Raw genomic sequence first — 13,345 nt, 5'->3', positions numbered from 1 at the left:
CACAAAGACCTTGCTGTTAGATATGAGGTACTTCTGGAATAATGCATAGATTTAACATCCAAACAGCATCCTCTTGTTGACTGAATCTACTTATAATTTTGGATTTGAAAGGGTTTGGAAGTCTTACTGTTGTTTGTTGACTTGAAATTCACCATAGCTTTCACTCATCCTGTCTATTGTATGAAGTTGTTGCCTTGTAAATGAGTCCTTATCCCAGTTTGGACAATGAAGGAGGATTTCTTCCTTTGAGAGAGAGCTTGGCTTTAGATTGGACTTCATGTATGAAGGAGGAACTGCAATCAAGGCATGCTTCTAAGCAGAAGATAATGTTTTAAAGCATTTAAAGAAAGTTTGGTACACAGCTGATTTACATAGTATTCAGACTTGTTTTTCTAAGATGAAATTGGATGTCTTAAACGTGAGCTTGCATTTGTAGATGATTTGATTGCTGCATGTGATAAAACTATAGGGCTTTTTGTCCCAAATATTCAGCAGTGTGTTCATTTGAGTCAGGAAGGGTTGGAATGGTGGATGCTAAGTAAGGACTAAAAGGGAACTAAGTACAACCATAGCAATTGCTTATCAGAAAGCATTTTAAACAAGGTGAAATCTCCCTGATATTCCCCATTTATCCTATTTATTTCTGGTGATTAGGGATAACTGTCCCTTTGAAAATGTCATCATTTCAAGCAAGAGCTGCCACTGATTCACTACTGCAGTCTGCAGCACTGGTTCCTAGAGAAGATGATGCCATCCCCATTCTATTGCAGTCCAGTACAACTTCAGTTCTGGAAAGAGAAGATTACATAGCAGTGATGTTTAACTGACATAGCAAAATCTTATTAACTGCATTAGGAGTTAGTAACGTGGAACAAATAATTTCTAGCCTTTAGAGCTAAAATTATACTCGATTAGGGGTAATGATCTATCGATTGCCCTGCAGGCATTGCTAATGTGAGTAAGGTCTTTTGCAATAGTAAAAGATACCAGCCTAAGGCTTACAATAAAGTGGCTTACCAACAACCATAGATATCCTTGATCCACTTCATTGCTTTATCTATATTATACTGCTGTTGCTGAAAACAGATAACGTGTCTTTAATTACTGCATGCTATTTTTTGTAAGCTTTGGCAACAGGAAAAAAGATTGGGTACCAATGTAAACATTTCTGGTTTCCCATTATTTACATGATTATGAAGTCACTGACACCACACCGCAATCTTAGGAACTCTGTATCTCTCATTTTGTCTGTAAATACAAAGTAATGCACATTGGAAAACATAATCCCAACTATACATATTAAATGATGGGGCCTAAATTAGCTGTTACCGCTCAAGAAAGAGATTTTGGAGTCATTGTGGATAGTTCTCTGAAAACATCTACTCAATATGCAGCCGCAGTCAAAAAAATGAACAGAATGTTGGGAATCATTAAGAAAGGGATAGCTAAAACAGAAAATATCATATTGCTTCTATATAAATCCATGGTGCGCCCACATCTTGAATGCTGCATACAGATGTGCTTCCCCAATAAAAAAAAAATTGGAATTGGAAAAGGTTCAGAAAAGGGCAAAGAAATGATTAGGGATATAGAATGGCTGCCATATGAGGAGAGATTAATAAAACGGGGGCTTTTCAGCTTGGAAAAGAGACGACTCTGGGGGGATATGAAAGAAGTCTATAAAATCATGACTGGTATAGAGAAAATAGAGAAGGAAGTGTTATTTACTCCTTTTCCTAACACAAGAACTAGGGGTTACCAAATGAAATTAATAGGCAGCAGGTTTAAAACAAATAAAAGGAAGTATTTCTTCACACAACACATAGTCAACCTGTGGAATTCCTTGACAGAGGATGTTGTGAAGGCCAAGACTATAACAGGATTCAAAAAAGAATAAATTCCTGGAGGACAGGTTGTCATAACATTTCTTCCCAGATCTGGACCTTAGCGTCCAAAATATGGGTGTTAGCATGAAAACCTCCAAGCTTAGTTACCAGCTTGGACCTGGTATTTGCTGCCACCAGCCAGGAATTATACAGTGCCTAGCTCACTGTGGTCTCCCCAAAACCTTCCCTGGGGGACCCCAAGACTCAGATTCCTTGAGTCTCACAACAAAGGAGAATAAACCATTTCCCTTCCCCCTCCTCCCCTCCAGGTGTTCCCTCCCTGGGTTCCTGGAGAGATATACAGAAGCAAGCTCCGTGAATCTAAACAGAGGGATTCCACCCTCCCTGTTTCAAGTCCTTGAAACACAAGCACCTAGAGAGCTAACCTCTCTCCCCCTCACCCAGAGGGTATGCAAAGTCAGGCTTAGTAAATCTAACACAAAGAGATTTTCCCCCTGACTTCTTCCTCCCACCAATTCCCTGGTGAGCTGCAGACTCAATTCCCTGGAGTCCCCACTAAAGAAAAACTCCAACAGGTCTTAAAAAGAAAGCTTTATATAAAAAGAATAAAAAAAGGACATAAAATATAGTCTCTGTATAACGGTGACAATATACAGGGTCAATTGCTTAAGAGAAAAAAGTGAATAAACAGCCTTATTCCAAAAGAATACAATTTAAAACATTCCAGCAACTACACACATGTAAATACAAAAAAAACAATATAAACCTATTGTCTTACTATCCTTGTACTTACAACTTGGAAACAGAAGATTAGAAAGCCTGGAGATAGAAAATTCACTCCCAGAGCCGAGAGGGCATAGACCCAAGACAAAGAACAAAGAACTCACACCCAAAACTTCCCTCACCCCGATTTGAAAAAGTCTTGTTTCCTGATTGGTCCTCTGGTCATGTGTTTCAGGTTACTGTTGTTACCCCTTTACAGGTAAAAGAACATTAACCCTTAGCTATCTGTTTATGACACGCCCCCCCAAATTGCAGACAGTGGGGAACCTCACTGGCGGCGATTTCCTCCTAGAACTTTAAAATAAACAGATTAATACAACACATGCACCTTTACATATACCACTAAGTATATAACTAACAGACTTTTACATTTTAAGAACACTTTTTAACTACTGGATTCTGGGAAAATCTCACGGGAGAGAGCATCAGCTACTTCGTTAGAAGCTCCTGAAATGTGCTGAATTTCAAAATCAAAATCTTGGAGAGCTAAACTCCAACGAAGAAGTTTCTTCTTGTTCCCCTTGGCAGTATGAAGCCACTTTAGCGCAGCATGGTCAGTTTGTAGCTGGAACCGCCGTCCCCAAACATATGGGCGTAGCTTTTCCAGGGCGTACACAATGGCATAGCATTCCTTTTCACTGACTGACCAGTGACTTTCCCTCTCAGAAAGTTTCTTGCTGAGAAACACGACAGGATGGAAGCTGTGATCCGTTGCTTCCTGCATGAGAACTGCTCCTATACCACGCTCAGATGCATCCGTGGTTACTAGGAATGGCTTGTCAAAGTCCGGGCCCCTGAGCACAGGGTCAGACATGAGCGTCGCCTTAAGTTGGGTAAATGCCTTTTGACACTCATCAGTCCACTTAACTACATTCGGCTGGGTCTTTTTGGTCAGGTCGGTCAGTGGGGCAGCGATTTGGCTGTAGTGTGGTACAAATCGCCTGTAATACCCGGCCAAGTCTAAGAAGGATTGGACCTGTTTCTTTGACTTTGGGACAGGCCACTTTTGGATAGCATCCACCTTGGCCTGTAGGGGGTTTATGGTTCCTCGACCCACCTAGTGTCCCAGGTAAGTTACTCTGTTTTGGTTTATTTGACACTTTTTGGCCTTAACAGTAGTCCGGCCTGCCTGATGCGCTCAAAGACCTTTTCCAGGTGTAGTAGTTGTTTGGGCCAGGAGTCTGAAAAAATGGCTCCATCATCGCGGTAGGCAACTGCATATTCTCCCAGTCCTGCTAGTAGACCATCTACCAGCCTCTGGAAGGTGGCGGGTGCATTTCAAAGCCCAAAAGGAAGGACATTAAATTCATGCACCCCCGCATGGGTGACGAATGCTGACCTTTCCTTGGCAGGTTCGTCTAGCAGTACTTGCCAGTACCCCTTGGTTAAGTCTATTGTAGAGATGAACTGGGCACGTCCCAACTTCTCCCATAGCTCATCGGTGCGTGGCATTGGATAGCTGTCCGGCCGAGTTACCGCATTTAGCTTACGATAGTCCACGCAAAAGCGTATTTCCCCATCTGGTTTGGGTACCAGAACCACTGAAGATGCCCATGCACTGGTAGATGAGCGGATTATACCCATCTGTAGCATGTTCTGGATCTCCCGTTCTATAGCAGCTTGGGTGTGAGGAGACACCCAGTAGGGTGGTGTTCTAATGGGGTGAGCATTACCTGTGTCAATGGAGTGGTATGCCCATTCAGTCCATCCTAGGGTGGCTGAGAACAATGGGGCGAAGCTAGTGCACAGCTCCTTGATTTGTCGCTGCTGCAGACGTTCCAGGGTGGTTGAGAGGTTCACCTCTTCCACGCCACCGTCTTTTTTCCTGTCGTAGTAGACACCTTCAGGCCACTCAGCATCATCTCCCTGGACTGTAAACTGACAAACCTGTAAGTCTCTGGAATAGAAAGGCTTGAGAGAATTAACATGGTACACTCTGGGCTTTAGTGAGGAATTGGGAAATATTATGAGGTAGTTCATAGTTCCCAGGCGCTCTTGGACTGTGAACAGCCCTTCCCATGACACTTCCATCTTATGGGCCTGTTGCGCCTTCAAAACCATAACCTGATCTCCTACCTTGAAGGAACGTTCTCTGGTATGTTTGTCATACCAGGCCTTTTGCTCTTCCTGAGCATCCCTTAGGTTTTCTTTAGCAAGGGCTAAAGAGTGTCGGAGGATGCTTTGTAGATTGCTTACAAAGTCCAGAATGTTAGTTCCTGGAGAAGGTGTAAACCCCTCCCATTGCTGCTTCACCAACTGTAAGGACCCCTTAACCTCATGGCCATACACAAGTTGAAACGGTGAAAACCCTAAACTGGGATGTGGTACAGCCCTGTAGGGAAAAAGTAACTGCTGCAACACTAGGTCCCAATTATTGGAGTGTTCATTGACGAATTTACGTATCATGGCCCCCAAAGTTCCATTAAACCTTTCCACCAGGCCATTGGTTTGATGGTGGTACGGGGTGGCAACCAAGTGGTTCACCCCATGAGTTTCCCACAGTTCTTGCATGGTCCCTGTCAGGAAATTAGATCCTGAATCTGTAGGGATGTCTGAGGGCCAACCTACCCTGGCAAAAATGTCTGTTAGGGCCTGACACACAGCATTAGCCCTAGTGTTGCCTAGAGGTACTGCTTCCGGCCATCGGGTAACAAAGTCCACGAAAGTCAGTAGGTACTGCTTTCCTCTGGGGGGTTTTGTTGGGAAAGGACCCAGAATATCCACAGCTACTCGCTGAAATGGGACCTCAATTATGGGGAGTGGCTGGAGAGGGGCCTTGACCTGGTCTTGGGGTTTTCCCACTCTTTGGCATACCTCACAAGACCGGACATACTTGGCAACGTCCTTGCCCATCCCCTCCCAGTGGAAGGACTTCCCCAATCTGTCTTTGGTTCTGTTCACCCCAGCATGGCCACTGGGATGATCATGGGCTAAGCTTAAGAGCTTCCCCCGGTACTTAGCTGGAACCACCAACTGTTTTTGCGGCTGCCATTCTTCCCGGTGTCCACCAGAAAGAATCTCCTTGTATAAAAGTCCTTGGTCTATAACAAATCGGGATTGGTGAGAAGAGCTGAGAGGCGTTGGGGTGCTCCGTGCCACCGCACAAGCTTTCTGAAGGCTGTCATCTGCTTCCTGCTCAGTCTGGAACTGTTCCCTTGAGGCTGGGGTCACCAGTTTTTCCTCAGACTGTGGACTTGGGCTTGGTCCCTCTGGAAGCGATGTAGGTGATGGGGTTGTTTCTGTTGCTGGTGAACCGCTCTCCGCTGGTGCACCTGAGGGTATTTTTGGCTCTGGCTGAGCCGTTTGGGTATGGCTGTCTGTTGCTTCTGCCAATTCTGGCTCGCTGGCGCCCTCTGGCATTGAGTTTGAAGATGTGGTTGCAATTGCTGATGCTGGTTGCTGTTCCAGTTCCGGGCCTGGGACTGGAGGTGCTGTGGCTGTTTCAGTGGTTGGCATGGAATCCGGGTCCACTACCTCTGTCTGGGTCTCTGGTAACACAGATGGGGCGTCTGTGGACGGCTCAGGAACAGGAATGGGTCTGGAAGCTTGCCTGGTTTGGCTGCGTGTAACCATTGTCACTCTCTTGGCCCGCTTCACCAGGTGTTTGCCAAGTCTTCCCCCAGTAGCATGGGGATGGAATAATTGTCATAGACTGCAAAAGTCCACATTCCTGACCAGCCTATGTACTGGACAGGCAGTTTAGCTGTAGGCAAGTCTACAGCTTGTGACATGAAGGGGTAAATTGTCACTTGGGCCTTTGGGTTGATGAATTTGGGGTCTACGAAGGATTGGTGGATAGCTGACACTTGTGCCCCCGTGTCTCTCCACGCAGTAACCTTCTTTCCGCCCACTCTCAAAATTTCCCTTCGCTCCAAGGGTATCTGAGAGGCATCTGTGCCTGGGGATCTTTTGGGTGATGGTGGTGTAATGACTTGCACCCGGTTGGGGTTCTTTGGGCAGTTGGCCTTTATATGTTCCAGTTCATTACACTTAAAGCATCCTCCAGCTGACTGGTCACTGGGTCAAGGTGAGTTACTGGAGACTGGTGAGGTGGAAGAATAGGATGTCTGTGTCCTTCCTTGGGTTGTAGGTGGGGTCTTTGGCTGCCCTCGGTTGTAAGGTTTGTTGTCGGTGTGCCCTCTGGGGTATTCGTTCCCTTGACAGTAGCTTTCTTGCTTTCTGCCACTTCCATCCATCTGGCTCCAATCTCCCCCGTCTCGGTGAGATTTTTGGGTTTTCCATCTTGTATGTACTGTGTTATGTCCTCAGGAACACCATCCAAGAACTGTTCCATTTGTATAAGGAGGTGCAGTTCGTGTATGGATTTAACATTGGTTCCTGATATCCAGGCCTCATAATTCTTTCCAACGTAGTAGGCGTGTTTAGGAAATGACACATCTGGTTTCCAGTTTTGGGTTCTGAAATGCCGACGGACATGATCCGGGGTTATCCCCATTCTTAATCTGGCCTTGGTTTATAATCGTTCATTCTGTTCTTTGGCATTTCAGCCGCCATCTCTGCTAAAGGTCCACTGAGCTGTGGCCTCAATTCTACCATGTACTGGTCTTCAGGGATGCTGTACCCAAGACAGGCTCTTTCAAAATTTTCTAAGAAGGCCTCGGTGTCATCACCTGCCTTATAGGTGGGAAATTTCCTGTGCTGTGGAACAATCATTGGCGCAGGGTTGTTAGGATTGGCTAGGATTGGTTGTTAGGATTTGTTGCTTAGTCTTTTCTAATTCCATGGCCTGTCGGTGGGTCTCCCTCTGGAGTTCTATCTGTCTTCTGTAGGCTGCCTCTTCTTCTTGTTTCCTTCTGTGGGCCACCTCTTCTTCTTCTAGTTTTCTTTTGTGGGCTGCCTCTTCGGCTGCTTGTTCTCTTTTGTAGGCTGCCAGTTTGATGTTTTCTTCCTTTTTTTTCAGCTCCACTTCTTTTTCTCTTTTTTGCAGTTGTCGCCTGTGGTCTGCTTCTTTGATTTGTTTGTCTGCTCCCATTTTTGCCTTGGAAGTCATGGTTTCTGTTTTCTTGTGTTGGGGTGCCCTCTGGTGTTTGTTGTCTGAACTGCATGTTCTCTGTTGCCTCCTGGGGTCTGCCTAGCAACAGTGCCTTTTTCCCTTTCTTCCTCTAGCTAATCTTTTAAATGTAAAGTAAACCAGAAAAACCACTTTATTTGCATGTGTATTGTGCTGGGTACTTGACTCTCAATCGGAGTGCTATTGTCTTACAAAAGACCCTTTGTCACAGCTTAATGGTTCCTTGATTAATATGCAAGCCAAAAACTGCAAGAGAGAGCAGAAAAGAAATTTCTCTCTGTTTCTTTTTAAAACCAAACCCTCTCTGCTTAAAAGCCCCTAGCAGAGAAAAGAAAAATATACTATTCCTATTGGCTTCTGGAGTCTATCTTTCCCACAACGCTGCACACCATGTCATAACATTTCTTCCCAGATCTGGACCTTAGCGTCCAAAATATGGGTGTTAGCATGAAAACCTCCAAGCTTAGTTACCAGCTTGGATCTGGTATTTGCTGCCACCAGCCAGGAATTATACAGTGCCTAGCTCATTGTGGTCTCCCCAAAACCTTCCCTGGGGGACCCCAAGACTCAGATTCCTTGAGTCTCACAACAAAGGAGAATAAACCATTTCCCTTCCCCCTCCTCCCCTCCAGGTGTTCCCTCCCTGGGTTCCTGGAGAGATATACAGAAGCAAGCTCTGTGAATCTAAACAGAGGGATTCCACCCTCCCTGTTTCAAGTCCTTGAAACACAAGCACCGAGAGAGCTAACCTCTCTCCCCCCTCACCCAGAGGGAATGCAAAGTCAGGCTTAGTAAATCTAACACAAAGAGATTTTCCCCCTGACTTCTTCCTCCCACCAATTCCCTGGTGAGCTGCAGACTCAATTCCCTGGAGTCCCCACTAAAGAAAAACTCCAACAGGTCTTAAAAAGAAAGCTTTATATAAAAAGAATGAAAAAGGACATAAAATATAGTCTCTGTATAACGGTGACAATATACAGGGTCAATTGCTTAAGAAAAAAAGTGTACTTACAACTTGGAAGCAGAAGATTAGAAAGCCTGGAGGTAGAAAAATCACTCTCAGAGCCAAGAGGGCACAGACCCAAGACAAAGAACTCACACCCAAAACTTCCCTCTACCCAGAGTTGAAAAAGTCTTGTTTCCTGATTGGTCCTCTGGTCATGTGTTTCAGGTTACTGTTGTTACCCCTTTACAGATAAAAGAACATTAACCCTTAGCTATCTGTTTATGACATAGGTCCATCAATGGCTATTAGCCAAGATGGGCGGGAATGGTGCCCTACCCTCTGTGTGACAGAAGCTGGGACTGGGCAACAGGGGATGGATCACTTGATAGTTACCTGTTGTATTCATTCCCTCGGGGGCACCTGGCAGTGGCCACTGTCAGAAGACAGGATACTGGACTAGATGGACCTTTAGTCTGACCCAGTATGGCCATTCTTATGTTGTTAAGATAGCTCAGTGGTATCAATTCCTCTCCTCTTTCTCTCAATGTGATAATTGGTAATATTGTTCAGATGTCTCGAACCTCATAGGCTAATGCTCCTTGCTACAATGGAACTCAAAGAACCACAGTCAGTATGTATACTGCTCATATTTTGTGGTTGTCTGTTCTAGTTGTCATTTTGCAGTTTTCTTAGTGGTATAATATATAACATTTTTATTGCTAGATATTCTTGCTGAAATCTATTATCTGGCATTCTGCATCTTGGAACAGAGTTTTGTAGTAATACATAAGTGTTGACTCCTTTTTTCTTTGTATTATTGTGCATAGAATCAGCATTTACACCCAAACTGTCTTGATCCTTCATCAGTCTATATCAGACAGTGGTGACGGGAAATAATAGAGCTTTGCCAAACATTCTGAGTCCCATCTGAACATACTCTGAAAAAACCTTTTACTACTTTTCTGTTCTCCTTTGACTGAGCCTAGCCCTGTGGCCAAGAGAGTCAAGAGACCTTTTTTTTCACTGTTTCTTTGTGTGGGTGGGGCTCTGTTCCTGTAGTACTCTCTGATTTGGTTGAGAGGGACAAAAAGAAAATCAGGAGAAATTCATACGGTTTTATTTTATAACTTATGAAGCCTACATGAATCACTGTGCAGTCAGGAAAGGGTGATGCTGTGTACAGAAGGTGGGGGTGGGGTTGGGATTGCTTGTTTTTCCCTTCTCCTTTGGCTGAAATTCCATTACCATCTCAATTGAAGTGGAAAATTATTATTTTTTTCTAATCATTTTTAATGTAATATACCTAGCCTTATACCCTCCCCAATACTGCTGCAGCTGATTTAGTCTTTATGTATGGAAGTGGCCATTCTGGGGTGATTAATTCCATTATTTAGTGGAAACTGTTAGCTTACATTACAGCTTAGTTTTCCAAGTGGGGATGTGGCAGCAGAATCTTGTATATAAACTTTGAAACAAAGTCAAGACCTATTAATCTCAGTGTCTGGCAAGCAGAGGCTTAGTAGTACAATAGTGTTAAATTCCTCAGTGGAAACTTAGAGAAGCTCTACACTACCAGTTAAGGTGATCTAACTTCCGTCGCTTGGGGGTGTGGAACCCCCCGCTCCCACCAAGTGATGCAAGTTTTGTACTGTCTACACTAGTGCTATGGCAGCAGGAACTTAACACTTCTCACTGAGATGGAGCAATTATGCCAACAGGAGAGCGCTCTCCTGTTGGTATAGAATGTCTTCACCAGGTGCACTGATGTAGTGCTACAGTGTAGACATGTCCTTACTCTTTTTGTCTAGTGCTATTACAATATTTGAAGATAAAAGTTGCCACACACTGGTGTGTGCCGCAGAGGCACCTTTCCCACATGCTTGCCTTTCCAGACCACAGTCTAGCTGCGTCCATTGTCATGGGCATACATGTTTTAGTATCCCTGTAGGGTCTGCCAAGTGCTAATACCATGTTTTTGTCAACAATAAACCTGGCTGGGCGCCTTCATACCTTAATGGATCTTGCAGTCCGCTTGAGGTCTGCCATGCCAGCAGTCTGCGCAGAGCTGGGACAGCACACAGGGAGAACACGCACACACAACAGAACATCTAACCACAATATACAGTAAGGAAAGTTCTCTTAACTAGATATTTCCTTGCTTTTAAGGGACTGTATGTGAGGAATTTGCTCTTGTCAAGTGAAATAGACTGTATTCTAATACTTTTGGGTAATGAGATCCATCTGTATTAGTGGTTTGCATAGCACCTATTAACAGAGCTGTTCCTTGGGTATGGCTAATCGGGAAGACTGCCCTTGACCCCATGATTTGGAGTCTTCGATAAAATCAAGAGGAGGCAGTAGGGAGAGGAGTCGGGTGGACGAGTGGCATGAGGAGACAAACAGGGAGGCGAGTGATAGGCAGCGAAGAAGAGCCCCCGTACCAGAACCTCCCCCTTCCCCCAGCGCCTCCTGCCCACTGGTGGGCCTCACTGATCAGTACCTCCCCCTCCTTCTCAGCACCTTCTGCCTGTCGCGGATAAGATGTTTTGTGGCATCAGGATGTGCTGTGGGTGAGGGGGGAGGAGCGAGGGCACGGCATCCCTGGGGAAGGGGGAGGAACTGGATGGGGAAGAGGCAGGGTGGGGGCAGGGCAGGAAGAGATGGGGCGAGGCAGAGGGGGGATGGGAAGAAGCTGGGCATGGTGGCACTTTGGGGAAAGCGATAGAGTGGAGGTGGGGCCTAGCTGGAGTTACGGGGAGCACCCCCTGGCAGATTAGAAATTCTGCGCCTATGTCCCACACTTTTTTTTTTCAGTATGCATCATTAGTGGCATTAGTTCCATAAAAAACAAAGAATTTGACACATTATATTACCTTATGTTTTAAACCTTGACCTAAAGAACTTCCTGTGTTTGACATGCGCAGAAGGTTTTTGGATCTTCTTTTGATGTAAATATATTAGTGTGACGTTTCTCTCACAGTTTCTAGTGGAAATACAATTGAAAATTTTACCCTGGTGTATTACTGGTTTCAGCTAGTAACTACCTTTTTAGAATAGAGCAAATGCATTCTGCATTTCTGCTTATCACTAGTACAAGGTCTCCTCATGGCTCCTCCAGACACTTCCCTAGGAACTCATCACTTCCTCCTCCTATCCACTCCTGTAGCTTGAGGTCCTGAAAATTGTTAGGCTAGCCACTAGAAATATACTTGATTACATCCCTTGTTGATAGATATGGTACAGTTGATTATTTGTGCTTGATTCTCCTTCTTTCTTGTCTGAACGACATCACAGGTGCCGTTGATTGACTATAAAGATAAACGATATACATATATGCAGTGTGTTTTGGCCAGTGACACCAAAATGCTTGTTCGTTTCTCTTAAACAATTTGGAAGGAACCTGTGTGGAGGAAGATGGGAAGACAGTCCTGATGCACAAATAAATTAGTGGATCAGTTTCTCTTAAGTTAAGAAAGTGAAGTGATGCTGTCATGTGAACTCAGTGCACACATTGTTGCCGAATCTTCTAATCCTATCTGGGCTAAAAAGCCTAAATCTTTGTTTGTTTGTTTGTTTTAAACTCTGTGAAGTGTCCGATGATGAAATTTGTTACCATTATGACTGTAATCCCTCTGCTTTCATGCACATATATTCTATCCATCCTCAGGACAAGAACCATTTTGCAGGCATGAATGCAAGAGCCATGTGGGTGTATATAAACTCTAACCTGAACAGCTTGCTGTGTTCTCAAGTGGGAGGGTAATTTCGCCCCTTCATTGATTTTACTGTTGTTTCTTATGAGCAAATAGTGCCATTTCCCTCAACCTATGATGAATTACATGTGCTACAGGGTGGGTTGTTCCTCACCAGAGAATTAAGCAGGAGCAACAACCTTGCTTCATTTTCCTCAAATCTTTCATGAGTGACAGACACCTGCATCATATCAGACGTATACTCTTAACATTTTGATATATAAGAGCAGTCTTCTGGTACGTTCTCCTAGAAAATACAGCTTAGACTGATAGAAAAACACTCACAATGCAGAAGCAGCAAAGTATCCTGTGGCACCTTATAGACTAACAGACGTTTTGGAGCATGAGCTTTCGTTGGTGAATACCCGCTTCGTCAGATGCACACTCATCTCCAAAACGTCTGTTAGTCTATAAGATGCCACAGGATTCATTGCTGCTTTTACAGATCCATACTAACACAGCTGCCCCTCTGATACATCACAATGCAGAGGGATCATTTACAGAAAAACAATGGATTATAAAATCTTCAAAAATAAACTGTAAATTTTACATGGTCTCTGTGCCATGAAATCTTTCTGTTCCATGTACCTGCAGTAAACATAATATTTATGAGTCAGGGTTGCTGCAGTATTGTATTCACTGTAGAGTGGCAAAAGCATGGATTTTAATGGGGCCCTCTGTACAGATTCAATAAATTCTTCCCTCTCCCATAAAACTTCTTAAGGGGAATAAATATAAGCGTGGATTAAATGTTTATGGTTTCTGTGCTGTTTTTGCAACATTTCTTTCCTAGTTTCCTTAACTGCTAACTTGTACAGTTTCTTTGTCTTTTAGAATGTCGGGTAGTGAAATCTACTTCCTATACCAAAATAGCTTCAACATCACGTAGGAGCACCACGAAGAGCCCAGGTCCATCTAGACGCAGCAAGTCTCCTGCCTCTACCAGCTCAGGTAAAGCAAAGAAGAAATGTTTCCTACTAGCAAA

General features: G+C 44.3%; 1 protein-coding gene across 1 annotated transcript in view; it reads left to right on the top strand.

Moving 5' to 3' along the window:
* DCLK1 (doublecortin like kinase 1) overlaps positions 1-13,345 on the top strand; it is a 363,641-nt gene that overhangs the window by 251,426 nt on the left and 98,870 nt on the right. Inside the window, 1 exon segment of the mRNA XM_030543952.1 lies at positions 13,195-13,311. Coding sequence (XP_030399812.1) covers positions 13,195-13,311 — 117 coding nt within the window.

Source organism: Gopherus evgoodei, chromosome 1 (assembly GCF_007399415.2).
Source record: "Gopherus evgoodei ecotype Sinaloan lineage chromosome 1, rGopEvg1_v1.p, whole genome shotgun sequence".
In the NCBI taxonomy this organism is placed as follows: Eukaryota; Metazoa; Chordata; order Testudines; family Testudinidae; genus Gopherus; species Gopherus evgoodei.
This window is presented reverse-complemented; position numbering and strand designations above follow the sequence as displayed.